General features: G+C 37.5%; 2 protein-coding genes and 1 non-coding gene across 5 annotated transcripts; 2 read left to right on the top strand and 1 right to left on the bottom strand.

The window, feature by feature from the left end:
- Positions 1-2,124: 2,124 nt before the first annotated feature.
- LOC133697713 (protein RNA-directed DNA methylation 3) lies at positions 2,125-10,496 on the top strand. Its single transcript, XM_062120459.1, is given in 23 exon segments — positions 2,125-2,475; positions 3,508-3,758; positions 3,880-4,035; positions 4,137-4,295; positions 4,384-4,467; positions 4,814-4,881; positions 4,966-5,023; positions 5,025-5,314; positions 5,397-5,448; positions 5,560-5,715; positions 5,831-6,043; positions 6,080-6,194; positions 6,280-6,429; positions 6,514-6,563; positions 6,603-6,738; positions 6,955-7,024; positions 7,951-7,978; positions 8,095-8,155; positions 8,317-8,557; positions 8,559-8,817; positions 8,819-9,106; positions 9,108-10,121; positions 10,123-10,496. Coding segments are annotated over 23 exon segments (4,212 nt in total). The 5' UTR covers positions 2,125-2,273; the 3' UTR covers positions 10,234-10,496.
- Positions 10,497-11,199: 703 nt separating this feature from the next.
- On the top strand, positions 11,200-11,272 carry TRNAK-UUU (transfer RNA lysine (anticodon UUU)). The gene has a single exon. It is a non-coding gene; the product is annotated as a tRNA-Lys (tRNA).
- Positions 11,273-11,737: 465 nt separating this feature from the next.
- On the bottom strand, positions 11,738-16,985 carry LOC133697712 (probable pectate lyase 13). 3 transcript variants are annotated; one of them, XM_062120457.1, is made up of 5 exons: positions 16,129-16,984; positions 14,606-15,503; positions 14,132-14,337; positions 12,359-12,418; positions 11,828-12,054 (listed from the first exon to the last, which is right to left on the bottom strand). In XM_062120457.1, the coding sequence occupies exons 1-4, from the start codon at positions 16,266-16,268 to the stop codon at positions 12,382-12,384; spliced, it is 1,281 nt and encodes a 426-aa protein (XP_061976441.1). In that variant the 5' UTR covers positions 16,269-16,984; the 3' UTR covers positions 11,828-12,054; positions 12,359-12,381. The 3 variants fall into 3 exon arrangements, with proteins under 3 accessions (XP_061976439.1, XP_061976441.1, XP_061976440.1); XM_062120455.1 differs by lacking the exon at positions 12,359-12,418 and having other exon boundaries at positions 11,738-12,054; positions 16,129-16,978; XM_062120456.1 differs by lacking the exons at positions 11,828-12,054; positions 12,359-12,418 and adding an exon at positions 12,575-12,709 and having other exon boundaries at positions 16,129-16,985.
- Between the last annotated feature and the right edge of the window lie 931 nt (positions 16,986-17,916).

The raw sequence follows: 17,916 nt of genomic DNA, 5'->3' as shown, positions 1-17,916 counted from the left end.
TAAAAAATATTTTACACTATAATAATAAACTTACAATACAAGGAGAATATCCCACCATTCTATCAATCCAAGATATTCAAACTTGTCTTGTTAGAGGATGTTTGTTTACACGGCTGCGGTTGCATTTTAATTAAAATGTAGTTTGCAGCTGTTTGGTAAAAAAAATATTAATTTGCTGTGCATGGGTCCCACATAATTTTTGCGTTCGAAACACTGTTAATAAAAAGTAAGGAAATCCTGCTTTTCATGCACTGTGCAATATTAATTGCACTGTTTAGTGAACAATGCAATTCATATGTACAGTGTATATTTGTACACTGTTCAGTGAACAGTGCAAGAGAATTGCATTGTTCACATAAAAAATAATGAACAATTCATTTGCACTGTTCACATAGGTTTTTTTTAGTGTTAATTTTATTAACATTTAGAAAAAAACTAGTTTAAAGTGAATTTAATTTATTTTGCATTGTGATGTAAACAATATTTTTTTCCTAAAAAACCAGTATAGAATAAATTAAATTCACTCGCACTGTAATATTAATTTTATATCTGATAATATTTTATCTAATTTTATTACACGCTCAAAATTTATGAAAACTATAGTTTTTATCGGATGAATTTTGTACATAATGGAATTATAAATAGTTTAATGAAATAATAAAAAATATTTTATATAAAGTATTATTTATTTCATGATATAATAAGAGTAATTAATTCTACAATATTTAAATTTAAAACCATCAATATTAATATATATTTTTAAAAATTATTTTATAACCTTATTTTCAAAAGCATTTTTAACCAAACATATTAAACTATTTTTTCTTCAATTTCAATTTCAACCATAGTTTTAACCAAACACCTATTTTTTCAAACCAACCTCAACTAAAAGTACTTTTTATAAAATAATTTTTTTCAAACCACAACCACAATAGCTACCACAATATTAAATACACTCTCAATCAAAATGGATTTTTAATACTCGTTTTTTTTTTCTTATTATTTTTTTGTGCACAGATTGATCAAGAGCACAACAACTAATAGCAATAATAAAAAAAATTAAAATGGGCAAACGAATGAGTTATGCTTGCTGCATTTACAGGCCCAAAAGTTCTCTTAAAGGTGAGAAATCCACTTTCCTTGTGTTCCATCGAGTACCGAAACAAACGATTTTTTCCAGATGTGCAAGAAGGAGAGCTGGCAATTGACATAAATTGCAGTGCCGAGGTTAACTCGTGTCGTTCATTTTTTTATATATTTTAAAAATGTTTTTAATTTGTTTTTTAAAAAATAATATTTTTTTTAGTATTTTCATATTATTTTAATGTATTAATATCAAAAATAATTTTTTAAAAATAAAAATATTATTTTAATATATTTTTAAATAAAAAAATTTCAAAAAATAATCATAACTACACTCTAAAATATCTCCATAAAAAAAATACCCACGAAAGACTTAGAAATTCGTTCATCTATCTATCCATCAAGACTTAGAAATGATATCAAAATTTCTGTTATTATAGTTTTAAAATGCAGACAAACTTAATGTGTTGATTGGTTGCTTCAATTGATTTATTTTTTAAAAAAAATTAATTAATTAATTAATTTAATTGACCGGTTAAAAATTTAAGTTAACTTACAATTCAATTCTTCCAAGTGAAAAACATTAACAACTGATTTTTTTTATAAAATAACATTATTTTTTAAAAAATTAATCTATTAAATTTATAACTTGAACCAACCATGTATCAAATTTTAAGATTATAGATTTTATGATTGTTTAAACTATATATTAATTTTTTTATTTTTTAAATTAATTTTTAATTTTAGTATATCAAAATAATTTAAAATTATAAAAAAATTAATTAAAAAAATTCATAAACTTTTAAAATCACTCTTTCTACACAAAAACAAACTCTTGTGATGAAGCCCATCAGCCATGAAGAGACCTGTTTCAAATTTTAAGACATCGAGGCTTCTAGCTAAACGGTCACTCATTTTTATTCCTATTTTGCCCATGCAAAAAGGTTAAAAAAAAGAATACCATCCCTGAAAGCAAGGTCACTAGTGTAAATCAATAAATATTCCCTCCAACAATTATAACTGCCAGAGCTCAGTGACTCTCACACACCAAACGCGCTTGTACGTTGTACACAGAACCCAAACAGTCTCTGTTTTTCTTTCTTCTATGCAAATCTTTTTCTCTGTATTTGTTTTTCTTAAAACAAAAAAATAAAGACAAAACCTTGACTCCTTGACATTGTCACGGCAAAATGTCGTCGAATGGGAAGGGTAAGGCCGTCGCCTCCGGCGGAGGAGAACGGAAACGTGGCAGTGGTGGTGATGACGATAAGACTGGTGGTGGAAATAAGAAGAATCGCGCGGTTCTTCGGTTCTTCGAAGATGCAGCTGATTTTAGTGATCAAGATAGTGATCACGACAGCGATGATAGTGATCTTAATTTCGACATTGAAGGTTTTAAAAAAAAATTCTCATTTCGGATTATTTTTATGTTCGACTCTCCTGGGGTCTTGAGCTGGTAAAGCGGTGGTGTTTTTAAGGTTTTTGAATTTTGATTTGTAAAGTTTGACATTTTAGGGTTTTGACTGAAAATGAGACTGGCACTTGGTGGCTTAATGTGTTTTTTTTGGCGGTGCATGTTGAATTTTTGGTAATCTTTGTTTGAGTATTGATTTTTCAGGTAAGGTTTAGGGTTTTGAGTGGAAACGCGTGTTGTTGTTACGATTCTGAGATGGTGTAATGGGGTGTTTTACCTTTATTCTTTGTTACTGGTCTTGTTTTTGTGCTGCACGATGGTTCATTAGGGTTTGGTTTAGGGTCTTCTGTAATGTTTTTTTAGTCTAGGAATTTCTAAAGAAATTTTGGGGTATTTGTTATCCCTGTGAAGTGGTTTTTTTTTCAGTCAAGGTTTTTGCTTTGGGGCCTTTTGGTCTAATATGAAAATGATGTTGCTTTAAGGTTAAAATAGAGTGTTTATGTAAAATATGAAATGTATGGATGCTTTTTACCTGCTCACAGAAAATGGAAAGTGCCTGTGTTTTTTAAAAGTTACTTGTCTGTGCAAATTGGTCCGTGTAGTTGTTTTTGAGCTTGTTGTGCAGTAAAAATGTTCATTGAGGATACCGGAGTATTTACTTGTTGGAACTTAAACGGATTTGCTTGATTTTGCCACAGATCCACTGGAAAATTTAAAGAGATAGGATTTAGGAATCAATATTACAGAAAATTCAATGGAAAGATGGAAGCAGTTAGGATTTGTTTTGCATTGCGGAGGTTCATTTTGAGATTTGTGTGCACAAAATGAGTAGTTTCGATATATTGTCCGAGTTTTGAGTTAAATGGAACGCCTTTTGGGGGGTCATACTTGTACCATGTTCCTTTTCCATTTCCAATGATACAATATCATCCAGGTTACCTTGCTTCATTGCTTTGGATCAGGAAAGCATATTTCACTAACTTTAATCTTCTCCTAATTGTGGAGAACAGATTTTATGGACGAAGAATATGATGTAGAGTTGAAAGTCAAGAATGATCCACCAATATCCCAAAATGTTCCAATTGTTCCCAAAGAGGAGGATATGGATGAGCAAGAATTTGATAAGATGATGGAAGAGCGTTACAAGAACAATCCTAGATTTTGCTATGCTGAAGATGCTGATGAGGCTAAAAGATCCATGGAAAGAAATTTTCTCGAGCCTTCTGCAAAGGACCCAACTGTCTGGAAAGTCAAATGCATGGTAGGATGTTCATTATATAGGCAACTAGCTTGGTTCTTGCCGTTGTATTTTGAATTGCATTCCTTAACATTCTCCTGCCATTGCCTTTACATGTTTTATTTGACTGACTTCTTGGTTGTAGGTTGGACACGAGAGGCATTCATCTTTTTGCCTCATGCAGAAGTTTGTTGACTTGAAATCTCTGGGCACCAAACTTCAGATAATATCTGCATTTGCCATTGACCATGTAAAGGGTTTTCTTTATATTGAAGCTGACAAGCAAATTGATATTATTCAGGCAAGGCACATTTTTTTTCATCGAATAAGCAATGAGGAATTTATCCTTTTTAGATTGTTTTTGCCAGTAAACTAATATTGTTCTAATAATTCTGATCTTAGGCATGTAAAGGGCTTTGCAGCATATATTCTAGTAGAGTGGCACCAGTTCCTAAAAATGAAGTGTCTCATCTGATCTCCATCCGGAGAGGTTGTAATCAAGTTACCGAGGGCACATGGGCTCGTGTAAAGAATGGGAACTATAAGGGTGACCTGGCACAGGTGCAGTGCCAATGAGCTAGTTAGCTGATTCCTCGCTTTGTTCTGAAATTGAATCTGTCTTTACTCTGAATTAATTTTGTTTCTGTAGATTGTGGCTGTAAATGATGTGCGGAAAAAAGCAACAGTGAAGCTGATTCCAAGAATTGATTTTCAAGCGTTGGCACAAAAATTTGTAAGGAGACTTTTAAATAGCAGAGCTGATATCCTCTGCCTGTAATAATATAGTTTAGAATTTTGTTTGTTTTGTTTCAGGTCTTCAAGGTTAATGGTGGTTTCTTGCATTATGTTCCAATGGTAAAATAGACATAAATTGATTATATGGTAGTTTGAAAGTGATTCCCCTGCTTCTAATTTGCAAGGATACTATCGACAGTTAACCCATACACATATCTATATTTTCAAACCTGTGTTCTGTTCTGAAGACATTGTTTGCAGAATATAACATGCACATGGTGGCAAGTTTGATGCTATACTTGTGATTTATATGGAAAGCATTTTTTGATCGATTTGCCACCCAGGGAGGTGGACTTGCAAAGAAGAAAGCTGCCATACCAGCTTCAAGATTGATCAGCTCAAGTGAACTTGAGTAATTTCCATGTCCCAGATATCTTAGTTTATTTAACTTCTAATGTCATGACTTCTGACATGCAATTATATTTGACTTGTACAGGGAGTTCCGGCCTCTTATTCAATATAAGCGTGACACTCAAGGATGTTCATTTCTATTTAACTGGCAAGATGTTTGAGGTTCTTGATGGCTTGATGCTCAAGGATGGATATTTATATAAAAGAGTATCTATAGATTCTTTAAGCTGCTTGGGTTTTATACCTTCAGAAGAGGAGTTGTTGAAGTTCAAGCCTTCCGAGAATAATGAATCAGAGAATTTGCAATGGCTTGCGCAGATTTATGTTGGACAGAAGAAAAAACAGGTAATTGGAAATGAGAAAGGTGGTGATAAAGGAGAAAGCTCGTTATCATCTGGGCAGAAATTTGAACTGTACAATCTTGTGTGTTTTGGGTAAGTTCTACACCAATTAGTGTATTTTTGTGATCTGATTATATGTATTTATTTACAATGAATTTGTATTATTGGCTTGCAGCCGCAAAGATTTTGGTCTTCTTGTTGGTATGGAGAAAGATGATTCTTACAAGGTATGGAATCTAGTTTACTTGCCTTGCGGCATTGCTGTTGGCATTTAACTCTCTTTAATGTTCTATGTGAGGATTAGTATTCTTTATAATATAACTTGTCCATTTCTCCAGATTCTAAAACATGGACTGGAAAAACCTGACGTGGTGACTGTTGCATTCCGTGATCTAAAGAATGGGCTCACTGATATGAAGTTTACTGCTTTAGATCATCACAAGAAAACCATATCAGTTAATGATACTGTCGAGGTTTTGGAAGGTCCATTGAAGGTTTGGCACCAATTTCACATTTTTCTTCTGTTTTTTTTTCTTTCTTAAAAAAATGTTAATCTGAAGCGAGTATGCCATGCTAGGCTAGAGGCTATCATGCAGTTGCTCTTTGCAGGATAGACAAGGAATTGTTAAGCAAATCTACCGAGGCATCATATTTGTATATGATCAGAATGAAACAGAAGACGGTGGTTATTTCTGTTCAAAAGCTCAAATGTGTGAGAAAATCAAGCTTTCTTTTGATGCATGCTGTGGAAAGGTTGTACATTTTGAAAAGAGTAATCACATCATTTTGTCTACGCCATCCTCTTCCCTTGAATTGTTTCTGGTGCTTTGAATGATGTTCTCTTTGCTTTCATTTCAGGATGGAGAATCAGGCTCTTTAGATTTTGAAGATTTCCCATCTCCCAAATCCCCCTTATCGCCTAAAAGACCATGGCAAGCGAGAGAAAATAACCGTAACTATATGTATTACAACTGTGCTATTTATAGTTTTGTAATTCTATTTTCAGTTTTGACACCATTGCTAATTTTCTCTTACTGGCTTTGTTTATTTCTTTGCAGTCAACGAAGGGGACAAGGATGGATTGTTCTTCATTGGTCAAACCTTGAGAATTCGAGTAGGACCTTTGAAGGGGTATCTATGTCAGGTCTTGGCCATACGCTATTCTGATGTTACTGTGAAGCTTGGTTCTCAGCAGAAAGTTCTTACAGGTTTATAACAAAAAAGCTACTTTTGGTTCTGTTTGATTTTGAGTTTACCAACTTTCTAATGTTTTTTGGTTAATGTTCCTGAAATTAAAAGTGAGCATCTTTCTGAGGTTCGTGCAAAGAGCTCTGCCGTGTCTGTAAGGTGCATATTTTATAGCTAATCCCATTTGTCTCAGCTTGTTTCATAAGTATGATTTGGATAGCCTTTTGAAGTTGCTCTGAAGTGGTACTTTTATATCTATGATAGTGATGAGCCTGGATCCAGTTCTTTCAAACCGCTTGATCTAAGCGGAACTGAAGGTGGTTCTGGAGGTGGGAATTTGATTACTCTCGTAACATAAACAATTTCTGATGATATTTTTGTTAAAGTGTCATCAATTTATACGTAGCACGGTATTTATGTGGTGCACAATCTTAATAAGTTTGTTCTTTTAGTATCCTCACATTTATCTCTCTCTCTCTCTCTCTCTCTTTTTGACATGATATCTGAGATGAGTACTGTTGTTTTTAACTTTGTATGTTTTGAAGGTTGGACAGGTTGTGCTGGGGCATCGACAGGGGGTGATGGCTGGAACACTGGTGGCCTCTCCACTGAAAGGTTTTGCTTTTCTTTTTAATATTGAAGTTCTGTTCATGCACTTGCTGGTGATGTATACTTTAAAGTATTAATTGGTTCTGCCATCATAATTCTTAGTGGGCTTAATCTATAAATGAGATATGACTGTTGAATTTAGTGCTAGTTATGCTGCTTATAATTGTCATAGTTGCAATTAATTATTTCAGGTTTGCATGTAGTTTGTAGTCTTTAGTTGGCTTTTGTTTTGTTCTTGCTTGATGCCTGGTTGCAGAAGTTTGCTCTGCATTGTCATTCAATAGATCATGGCATGGTGTTCAGTGAAGTAATGCCAAGATGCACTTGTTTTTGGTAAGAAAACGGAGTTCATCTCGAAAGAAGTTCCTGGTTACCATGCTATGTAGCACCTGATAAAGGAGTGCTCGCTGAAGGGGGTCATTAAAACACTGTCATGTGCTGAGCTTGTGCTGGGATTTAAGTTCGCTCTACAATGTGCATGTACTGTAATGTAGATGGAAAACTGTTATTCTGTTGAAATTTGTGAAAAAGAGATTCTGTATGCTTGGGTGATGGGAATGGGAAAATCAGTGGTGAATCCAGCTGTTTTGATTATGGGCTGGTCAGTTTGCGAGTATGAGTAGTACGCTTGTTATTGCTATGCAAAATGGAAATATGAAGCTAAGCCTATGACTCTGAGGACAGGATTGGAAGATCTGAATTGTGTTAATTTATGGAATTCATGTTTGAACTAAATTTATTGAATTAAATTATCAAACAAAGCAATGGTTCAGGACCACATGCTGCTCAATTTGGAAAGCAATCGATATCTCTCTGACTTTCACATTTCCGTACATGAACTTATTTATGTGGTGTTCTTTTTTCTACTTGTTACTTTTCTTGTTTATTTGTACTTTTTTCTATAATCTGATGTTGTAAGCATATGCTTGCAGGACTTCTTGGCCTAGCTTGGGCCTCACAGTTAGCGAACTCTCTCTCTACCTCCACCCCAAACAACAGCTTACTTATTTCCCAATAATTTCTGGTGTGAAGTATATAATGAAGTTATAAACTCCTGAGCTTTCTGTTTACTGCAGGATCAACCCAAAACCAGTCCTTTAAATCCATCAAGTTCTGCAGATAATGAACTAAGCAAAGGTACGGAATTATTCCTCATGTTGGCGGTCAAGCCATGCCATTTTAGTGTTTCATAAGCACCAACTACTTTTGCAATAAACATATACACAAAGCAATATATTTTTGTGATGAATGTATCACCAGTGCCAAAGTGGCTAATCTGCATGTTTTGGAATGTGTAGATGGTGCTTGGGGAAGTCAAGCGACCGGAAATCAGACTTCATCTTGGGGTGCAGCTGCAGGTGATTCTTGGAACAAAGCTGCTTCTAACATTGGTTCTACCAGTGGTGCATCTGTCGGATGGGGTAAAGCAACTTTACCCAATGAAGATCTGGCAGGCTCTTCAAGAGGTACTGGAGACAACTGGGGTCAAGGAAACCTCAGAGCTGAAAATTCTTTGATCGATTCTGCAGTAGCTTGGGACAGGAAAGACCGTTACTGGAAACCAAACCAGCAGTTGGGGTGATGCAGCTACAGGGAAGAATCAAATGGATTCTTGGGGAAAATGTAATGATGCGATTGGAGCAGGATCCTGGGAGAAGAAAAGAAGGTCTGGAACTGGAGAAGACTGCTGGAGTAACAAGAGAGATGGAAACCAGGAATCTAGCTGGGGTAATAAAAGCGGTTGGAACTCTGGATCAAGTGATGCAGGAAGAAATTCCGACTCTGCTTGGGGCAAGAAGAGCATTTTGGAACTCTGAATCCAGTAATGCTGATGGAAATCAAGATTCTGGTTGGGCCACCAAAAGCAACTGGAACTCTGGGTCGAAAGATGCAAACCAAGGTTCTAGTTGGGCCAAGAAAAGTAATTGGAAGTCTGGATCTAGTGATGTAAACCAAGAATCTGGTTGGGGCAAGAAAAGCAGTTGGAGCTCTGGATATGGTGATGGTAACCAGGATTCATCTGTAGCCTGTGATGGTGAAGGCCAAACAGAGACTTATGGTAATAGGGCAGGTGTTGGGGGCTGGAGAAGGTGGCGTTGGTGGCAGGGTTGATCCAGACAGGGGGGGCTTTAGAGGTAGAGGCGATAGAGGAGGCTTTGGAGGTAGAAATGGTTCGGACAGAGGAGGTTATGGAGGTAGAGGCAAATCTGACGGGGGTGGATTTGGAGGTAGAGGTGGTTCAGACCGAGGGGGCTCTAGAGGTAGAGGGGACAGAGGCGGCTTTGGTGGTAGAGGCAGAGGAAGGAGAGATCAAAATGGTGGTTGGAGTGACAACGATTCTGCTGAAGATAGTACCTTTGACTGGAAGAATGGGGCAAACAATAGCAGTGGAGGATGGAAAAATAATGGTGGTGGAAGCAGTTGGAACCAAGGAGGTGACAATAAGGGCCAGCATAATAGCTGGAATTCTGGTGGTGGTGGAACAAGCAATCGAGCTGGTGGTTGGAGCAGCCAAGATTCAGACTGGAACCAGTCAAGAATGGCCAAAGATAGTTGTAGTAATGACCTTGCTGGTGGTTGGAACAAGGGAACTGGTGCAAATATTGATGCTGCCTGGGGTCAAGGAAACAGCTGGAAGTCATCAAATTCTTCTGGTGGGGACTGGAATTCTAACAAAGAAATTAAAGTTTCTGATGATCTAGGAAGTGGCTGGAACAAAGGATCTGGTTCTTGTGTTCCAGGTGATGGCTGGGGGAACAAAGGAGCTGGTTCAGGAGATGCAGGGACAACTGGAGGTGATGCGAAGCCCTGGAATCAATCTAGTGCTTCTGGCGGAGGCCAATCATCTGGCTGGAGTCAATCAATGGAGGTAAAGGAAGGAACTAATGCTGGTGGAGAACCAACCGGTCCATGGGGTAAAGCATCGACAAATTCTTGGAAACAATCAAGCAAGGACATAAAAGGTTCTGATGATCAAGGGAGTGGCTGGGGGAACAAAGGAGCAGGTTTGGAAAGTGCAGGGGCAACTGGAGGTGATGCCAAGACCTGGAATCTATCCAGTGCTTCTGTTGGAGGTCAATCATCTAGTTGGAGTCAATCAACAGGAGGCAAAAGGAGCTAATGCAAGTGGGGAACAAACTGATCCATGGGGTAAAGCATCAGCAAGTTCTTGGGGAAACAAAGGGAATGATGGAAGTTCCAAAGGAGGGTGGTAATTGCTTTGCAAACTAGCAACGTTACTTATTTTTTGAAGTTTAACGGTTCTGTATATAGTAACTAATTGTGTTATTCACTACTAGGGAAGGATCCAACAGCAGTATCTCCTCTTGAAACTCTGCACCAGTGTCCAATAATTTATGTATGTTTCCTTGAGGCATTTTGAATTATGGTGCTCCCCAAAAGAAGCTGCTCTTGGAGCATTGATCATGGAGACGGTTTCTAGTTTATGACAGTATGTAAATAGTTATGTTATCCTGTACACGTGCATTATTCTATTTTTTATGCTTGCAATATCAATCTTGATTATGGTGAAATGAAAGATATGGGCCTCATGATGCTAATTCTAGTGCCAGAAAATGCCTTGTAGGTGAAATTGCATGGGTATCCATGTTTGCATGAAGCGTTCTGCTTTGTCCACTTCAACAGAAAGCAGTGGAATCAATTTTTTGAATGCTTATGTTGAACGGATGATAAAAGAGGTTGTGTGAAGGAAATAAATTAACATGCATGGCGAGCTTCATTCTTAAAGAAACTTGGTGAGCTTAATCTTCATTTATGGAGGAAATAAATTGCATTTGCCTGCTAATTTTCAACGTTGTAGCCCAATGTGGGCTTGTCACCTTTGGTAGCTTTCTCCTGCAAACGATAAACGTTGCTTGCTTGCTTGCTTTATGAACAACCCACGAGGGGTTGATGTTGAGATTTGGCAATTTTGAGCTTTCTCCTGAAAACGATAAACGTTGGGCGGCCCCTTGTGTGATGTGCTTTTCATTTCCCCACGGGCCGAAAAGCATTCGAGGGCCCTACTTTATCGGAGGATCTCGTTATCTTCCCTAGAAAACTGGTCACGGTGTCCGTAGACATGTTATGAAGTAAAGGACCTCGTGAATGATCTTTACTTGATTCGAACAGAAAAGCTTCAAACCAAAGATATTGATATGTAAATACCGTAAATTAAAGATGCCGTCTTAGCTCAGCTGGTAGAGCGCATGGCTTTTAACCATGTGGTCGTGGGTTCGATTCCCACAGACGGCGGTGATATGATTTTTTCTTTTTAATTCAAATTCCGTATTTCTATCACAGTAAAGTCTCTCTCTCTCTCTCTCTAACATAGAGTTCTTAAAGTAATATAAAATCTGCTAGGACGGTTTGGCAAGTTTCTCCGACAAGACAGCCCCTGTTAACTACATTATTAACTCATGGAAATGACAGACCGATGGCAAATAAAAAGACTACAAAAGAAAAGGGAAGCAAAAATATTCTGAAATTGAAACATTAGATCCGAAACGCCACCTCAGCCACCGATATCCTATCTAGTATCTATCCCTGCCAAAAATTTATTTCAGTCACTTCTTTAGTTAGGCGAGAATGGACTCATCCACATGTATCGTTTGTATTCTTCATATTGACCCAACATGACGGGGCTCGTATTAGTGAAAATTTGATGTTGCATCTATACAATTGTAGCAATCAGCAGGGCCTGCAATGGAATCCAACTAGTTGTGATGACATTTTCCCCTTTAAATCTTTAATATTGATGATGAATTTTTCTCTCCTTCAATTTAGACTTCTATAATGATAATAATGGGAAAGATTCCAAGGCAACATGGTTGGTGATGGTGCACAGAATTAAAATAATTAGAAGGGACAAAAAGATTAAGCTGGTAGATGCGGGTGGTGGAGCACCGCTCCCGAATATCATTCCGAAGTAATCGCCATCACCACCGCTGGACCCGGACCCCTGGACGCCGGTGTTGGTTGTGGAGCTAGTCCCACCTCCGCTGAATCCCGGAGTAGAAATGCCCCCACTGTCATCTCTGTGCAAATGATTGAAAACCAACTAGTGAATATATTATTTTGAAGATCAAATGATGACATGATTCAATAGAAAATGATGCTTATTAACGAATCTAACAGTAGGAGCGTTTAAAAAAATGGTTGGCCCTAATGCTTAATGGCCAAAAGGGTTGGTGTAGGGGCGGTCGTATATGTGGAGACTGTTTGGGCCATGGAAGGCCTACATGGGACAACCACAACAGAAGCGACTGCCCATGACAATAGAAAAACAACAGCAGATAATTATTATGGAGTAGACAAATTAGAACTGGAGTGGAGTCTCACGTGAGATTAAGGGGTTGTGGGGCTTAAGCTAGAGCTTCTCTTGACATGTTTGAATTGCAGCTACATTTTCCAGCAACAAAGGGAAAGGAACACAACTCATAAAGAGGATAGCCTATGCATGTTACAAAAAAAGTAATGGAGAACCAGAGAAAGTAAGGAGGAAATTTAGAGAAGCTTAACAAGCAAAAGTCAAGTATCAGGAAAACGCACAGCAACTAGGTCATAAGGAAAGCTCCTTTTCCAATACTGATGATGCACACCTACATGTCCATGTCCAGTTAATACCCCACCAATTAATAAGTGGGAACCACAGTGTGTTGAAAGCCATGGACTTGGCCCCATACATATTTGCTGGAAAGCAGATCAAGAGAATATAACTGCGTCACCTTCCCATACAAAAAACACTGAAACACACCACCACACTAGCATATGTCCTTTACCCTATGTGGGTCTACTAAAATTATCTCTAGAGGAAAAAGCCAGACTTTGCAACTAAGCTCATTTTTCTTCACGCCTCCTGATTTAGACACCTCTGTTTGACAGAGACATATAAACCTACACGGTACATGGCAAACTTAAAACTACCACATTGCAGTGACAAAGGGAAGAATTTCTATCAACAGTTTCATTTTCTGGACAATTAAGAGTTCCCGGAGACAAATTGCAATCGGAGTTAATTCAAGTACATGTTTAATTAAAAATCCCTACCAGAAGCCCCTTTACGTGAGCCCACGCCCAAAGGGCTACAGGCTCCAGTAATGCAAGCATGGGTTCTCTCTTTCAAGAAGAGTTCATAATAATGCTCGAGGGCTAAGAACAGCGACACGGCAGCGGATCACATGCAACAAATCTTGTGCCCGATTCACACATTCGGCTAAGATCCACAAATGCTTAGCAAAGATGTAGTGGAACCAAGTTTTAAGGCCTAAACCCTAAAGCGAGCAAGTCCAAGAGGGTCCACCAACACGAGATACAATGAGATCCAACGGTAACAAAATGAAAAGCACGGAACTTAAATAAAAGAAGACCCTATTTGCCATGCAGTAGCAGTACTGGAAAGGCACAGGAGAGAGTGGAGACCGACAAATGAACTGTAAGGCTGTTTTTGGTGGTACTAGCTAGATTCCCAATGCAAACGCATGATCACGTGCACCGGTGTAAAAAAGGTATTTTATATAGGCAACGATTCTCGCTAATTCGCTATCAAGAGGCGTTTGTTTTTGCGCATAGAGGTTCGCATGAAATAAATAAATAAGTTTTTTTTTTTTTAGTATTTTGATGTGATATTGCCAAAAAAAAACACAATAAATCATTTTGATATATTAAAAAAACCATACTACCAAAAAAACTCCTATCAAATTTTTTGGTTGGATCCAAAAGCCATCTTTGCAGCTAAGCTAACAATAAAAACACAGAAAGCTTTCCCTCAACAAAGATTAGGCATAGATTGCCAAAAAATCAGACTACGAAATGTCTACTTTTATTCACTCCACTCAGAATAAGACTGATCAAACCGAAAGATTTTCACTGAAAAACTTTCAGCGATTGAGTTTCTGGAATAGTGACACTACAGGGAATTATTTCAACACCTAATAAAATGCAATTAATTCGGGGAAGGGTCATTAAGAGTAACAGGTAATTCTTTAAAAAAAAAAAAAAAGAGTAACAGGTAATTCAGTTGATATCAGTAATAAAAAAAATCCTAGACAGACAAAAGGCGCTCTAAAAGTTGAAAAAGAGAGCACAAAGTGGGGTCAAGTTAGTAAGGTTTACCTAGGGTCACCGAAGACACCAGCATTCAAGGTGAGTTGTTGAATTAAACCAGCAGACTTGGGTTCCACACTGGAGGCTTTACTATACTGTGCACTCAGACCGGCTCCTGAGGGCACAAAGAACGCTCCGTTTACCATTATGTCCCCATCTGTTCTCCAATTCCAATCTGCCCAGTCTCCCTCGTTTGTGTCCACCCTCTTTGTTACCTGTAAAGATTTCATGAGGTCACCGTCAGAGATTGCGCTCCACGTTCCGAAAATGAGAGTGGGAGCATGCAGGGGATTTTGTACTGCATTTTAATGGCTGGCAGGCACCAAAGAGATCACTCTCATGCTGACAGTGGTTTCGATTTATTTTTAATGGGGGTAACAGCTTGCTTTTCACGGATGTTGCCATCAACTTTACTTAATCGATCATTAATCAATCATATTCTACCTTCCTTAAATGATGAGAAATAATTCAGAGCAGACTAACCTCTTTGGCATTATCATCAGTTGGTGCGGTATATCGATTCCCTTGACTATTTATGGTAGGATTCGCACTACCACCAATAGCATACATCTCCCAGGCTGTAAAATCATTGTTCACCACATGTATATACCCTCTTCTACACCTTGGCATACGTTGGACAAGCCCTTGGCCAAAGTGATTAAAGGCTATGGTAACTTGCATACCTGTGTCCAATGCATACTTATCATCATGCCCCAATAGCATCACTTCATCATGGTGGGTAAAATGGTTGTTTGATATGGTAATCCCAGTGGACCCCATTATAGCATCAATCAAACCATCAGTGCAATAAGATAAAGAACAGTGATCGATCCAAATCTTCTGGGCCCCAAAAATGGAAATGCCATCACCGTCTGATCTCCCTCTCCATCCAACATGTGTTGGTGATGCTGCTATGTTAGTATTTCCAGAAGGCTTGCAGTGGTGAACGTGGATGTTGTGGATAATAATGTGTGATACGTATTGAAGTGTTATGCACCCATTTCCTGTAATGTGAACATTTGCGCCACGGCCATCAATAGTTTTGTAACTATTGAAAATAAGCTCATGTTTGAGCTTAATGACCATATTTGAAGAGAAGATGATCCACAGGGGTTGGTCTTGGATGACACCGTAACGTAATGTGCCTGGTTTTGGGTTGGCTGGATCATAGTCAGAGGAGTCAGTGACTACATAGATCTGACCACCTCTTCCACCTAACGAGCCTTGACCAAATCCAATGGCGCAGTCAGCTAAACGTTGGCGGTTGTTAGCCCAATTAGAGTTGCATTTCCAGCAATCATCGATGGGGTTTCCAGTTTGGCATTGGTCCTTCTCTTGAATGGACAAAAGGTGCCTTCTTGATAGAGATGCATTGACTCTCCTGCAAGATAAAATATTAAAAAAAATATCAATAGTGTGATAAAAGTATGGAAATAACATTTGGTTGGCTTGAAGAAAATGTAAAATGGGGGAAGATAGAATAAGCCATGTAGCTAAATGACTTGGGGTAAAAAGAAAGGTTAAAAAAACAGGGGAAACAGGGTATGCTCTGTTTCCCGGGAAAATGCAATGACAGCAAGAAAAATGACAGCTTTGTTTTGTTTTGGTGTTGTAGATCGGTAAAGAGTTGAAAATGAGAGGCACCCGTGAGACAGAAGCCTTCAATGAACAGAACCCAGACGGGGTTTTGTTTGACTGTCCCCTGTTTGGTTGCTGAGAAAATATGGCAAATCAAGAAAATGTGGTTTTATTTTCCATTTCCAGCTCAAAATCACTGCAAAAGAGAGATCCTCCTAGCAATGAGAACAACCCAGGTAAGAATTTGTTCAAAATCAGGAAAACAGAAACTACCATAAACACCAGAAGCAAAACCCAAGTTAGCATTTTTCTCTAGCTGATAGGCTGAAAGTTGGAAACTACAAAAAAACCATGATGCAAAACCATAAAATGAGCTAACACAAGATGTGTTTCTAGTGATTTGTAGCAGAAGGCTGTAAAGGCCTCACCGTTTTACATCTTCAGCTACTGCCTCGGGGTCTGGATGCTGGTGTGGAAGGGTGAGATTGAAGGCAGTAGTTTCAATAATGAATCGAGTGAAAGAAGTAAAGAGGCAAATTAAGAGAATGTAGATACTGGGAAGCTTCATCGAAGTAGCAATTAAAATGGCTTAGGTTATTAGGTCTTCGTTGTTTAACCTTGTGCTTCTCTGTAGAAGAAGATTCTTCAAAGAAGGGGTGGATGTGTGTTAAGAAGGGGTGGATGTGTGTTTCTTGAAGAAGAACCAAAAAAAACTTAGGAAGCTTTAAATTTTGGGGAAATGTGATGTGTTTGCAGTAGCTTATATAATGAAACAAGATTATAATAATATGACATGGCATAAAAAAAACTGTCACTTCCTCGGCAGGGCTCTCCGGTTTGTCTTTTCAATTATGCCAACAACGAAGAAAGGAAGAACAGAGAGGAGGGGCGTGGTGGCTGTGACGGAGACAGACATGGAGGATGGTTATAGGGAGGAGGAGAAAATGTTACTCTCCCTTTCTCTTTAGTTCTCTAGTGTAGAGCTCTCAGTCACTCACATTCCTCCCTTGCTTGCTAATTACTTTTGGGGGGGGGGGGGGACGAAAAGAAAATTCATTGCAAGAGGTTAATTTTTTTAGTGTGGGAGAGCTTATCCAGAAAAAATGCTGAGATTTCTTTCTTTTCCTTGTTCTGGTTTGATTTTTTTCTTTTTCTTTTTAGATTCTTGCAGGAACGGCTGCAAGTAATTTATGTTCTGTTATCTACTAGTAAAGCCTACTTCTCAGGTGGAGACAGAACCCCCTTCTCTGCTGGCTTGGCTAGACTAGTAAAAGGGAGATTAGATTAAATTATGCGATCAAGGTTGCAGCTTTTCAGTAATTTCTCTGTGCAAGTTGAAAACTTAAAACTAAGAGCCTTTACTTTTTTATCAACTATCTAGGGTTCTCATTTCCCCAGGAAGCGGAAAAGGTCAAATTACTCCAAAATCTTTAGGATGGTCCCAGTTATTTGCAAGATGATTTGAACTGTCTGGGCCTTGCAGAGATAGCATGTGGGCTCAAGTGTCATCCTATCAAGGAATAGGTTACAGATGCGGAGGGCAATTTTTGCAACGGGAGAAGAGTGGGTATTTATTCTAGCACGGATATAAAAAAAAATAAAAAATAACATAGTAAAAAATATATTTAAAAAATAATATATTTTTGACTTAATTCCTATTAGAGAAGATGGTTTTATTGGTTATAGTGAATGATGTAGCTGTTGTAAACTCTTGTTAGCGGTTATTAACTATAGTTAATAATAATATTGGGCGTTTACAATTATTAATTAATTGATATTGTTAATAGCAGTGGTGTCAATTAGCATAATTTACTCCATAATTTTATATAAAATAAAATTTAAACCGTCACAGTTAAAAGCTAAACAAAATCACAAAATTTACACCACCACAACTAAAAACCAAACAAAATCATAAATTATCAAACCTCAAACCTCAAACATGTAATTAAATAAAAGCTATTATAACATTATTTTTATTTGTTAATTATAATTCCCAGTTAATGTGTGTATTTTTTAAACATTGTTTTTATCCATATATGTTTTTAAAGTTGTTAATAGATGATTTAAAATTTTAAATAATTTGTTCACTTGTTCATTTGTTAATTAACGATGTTAAATAATGAAAATATACAAAAATAACATTACAAACATATTAGTAATAAAGATAATTGTTGACTAGAAAATAACATAATATAATAATACATTTGGATTTATCT

The sequence above is a fragment of the Populus nigra genome, chromosome 6, assembly GCF_951802175.1.
Source record: "Populus nigra chromosome 6, ddPopNigr1.1, whole genome shotgun sequence".
Classification (NCBI taxonomy): Eukaryota; Viridiplantae; Streptophyta; class Magnoliopsida; order Malpighiales; family Salicaceae; genus Populus; species Populus nigra.
Note: the sequence above shows the minus strand (reverse complement) of the source record. Positions and strands in the feature narration are given on the sequence as shown.

Excerpts from the sequence above, each read along its gene's own strand:
- LOC133697712 (XM_062120455.1), bottom strand. The coding sequence starts at position 16,268 with ATGAAGCTTCCCAGTATCTACATTCTCTTAATTTGCCTCTTTACTTCT. Across the intron at positions 15,504-16,128 it reads GTAGCTGAAGATGTAAAACG|GAGAGTCAATGCATCTCTAT; the intron begins GTGAGGCCTTTA and ends TTTATCTTGCAG. Across the intron at positions 14,338-14,605 it reads CTGATGATAATGCCAAAGAG|GTAACAAAGAGGGTGGACAC; the intron begins GTTAGTCTGCTC and ends AAATCTTTACAG.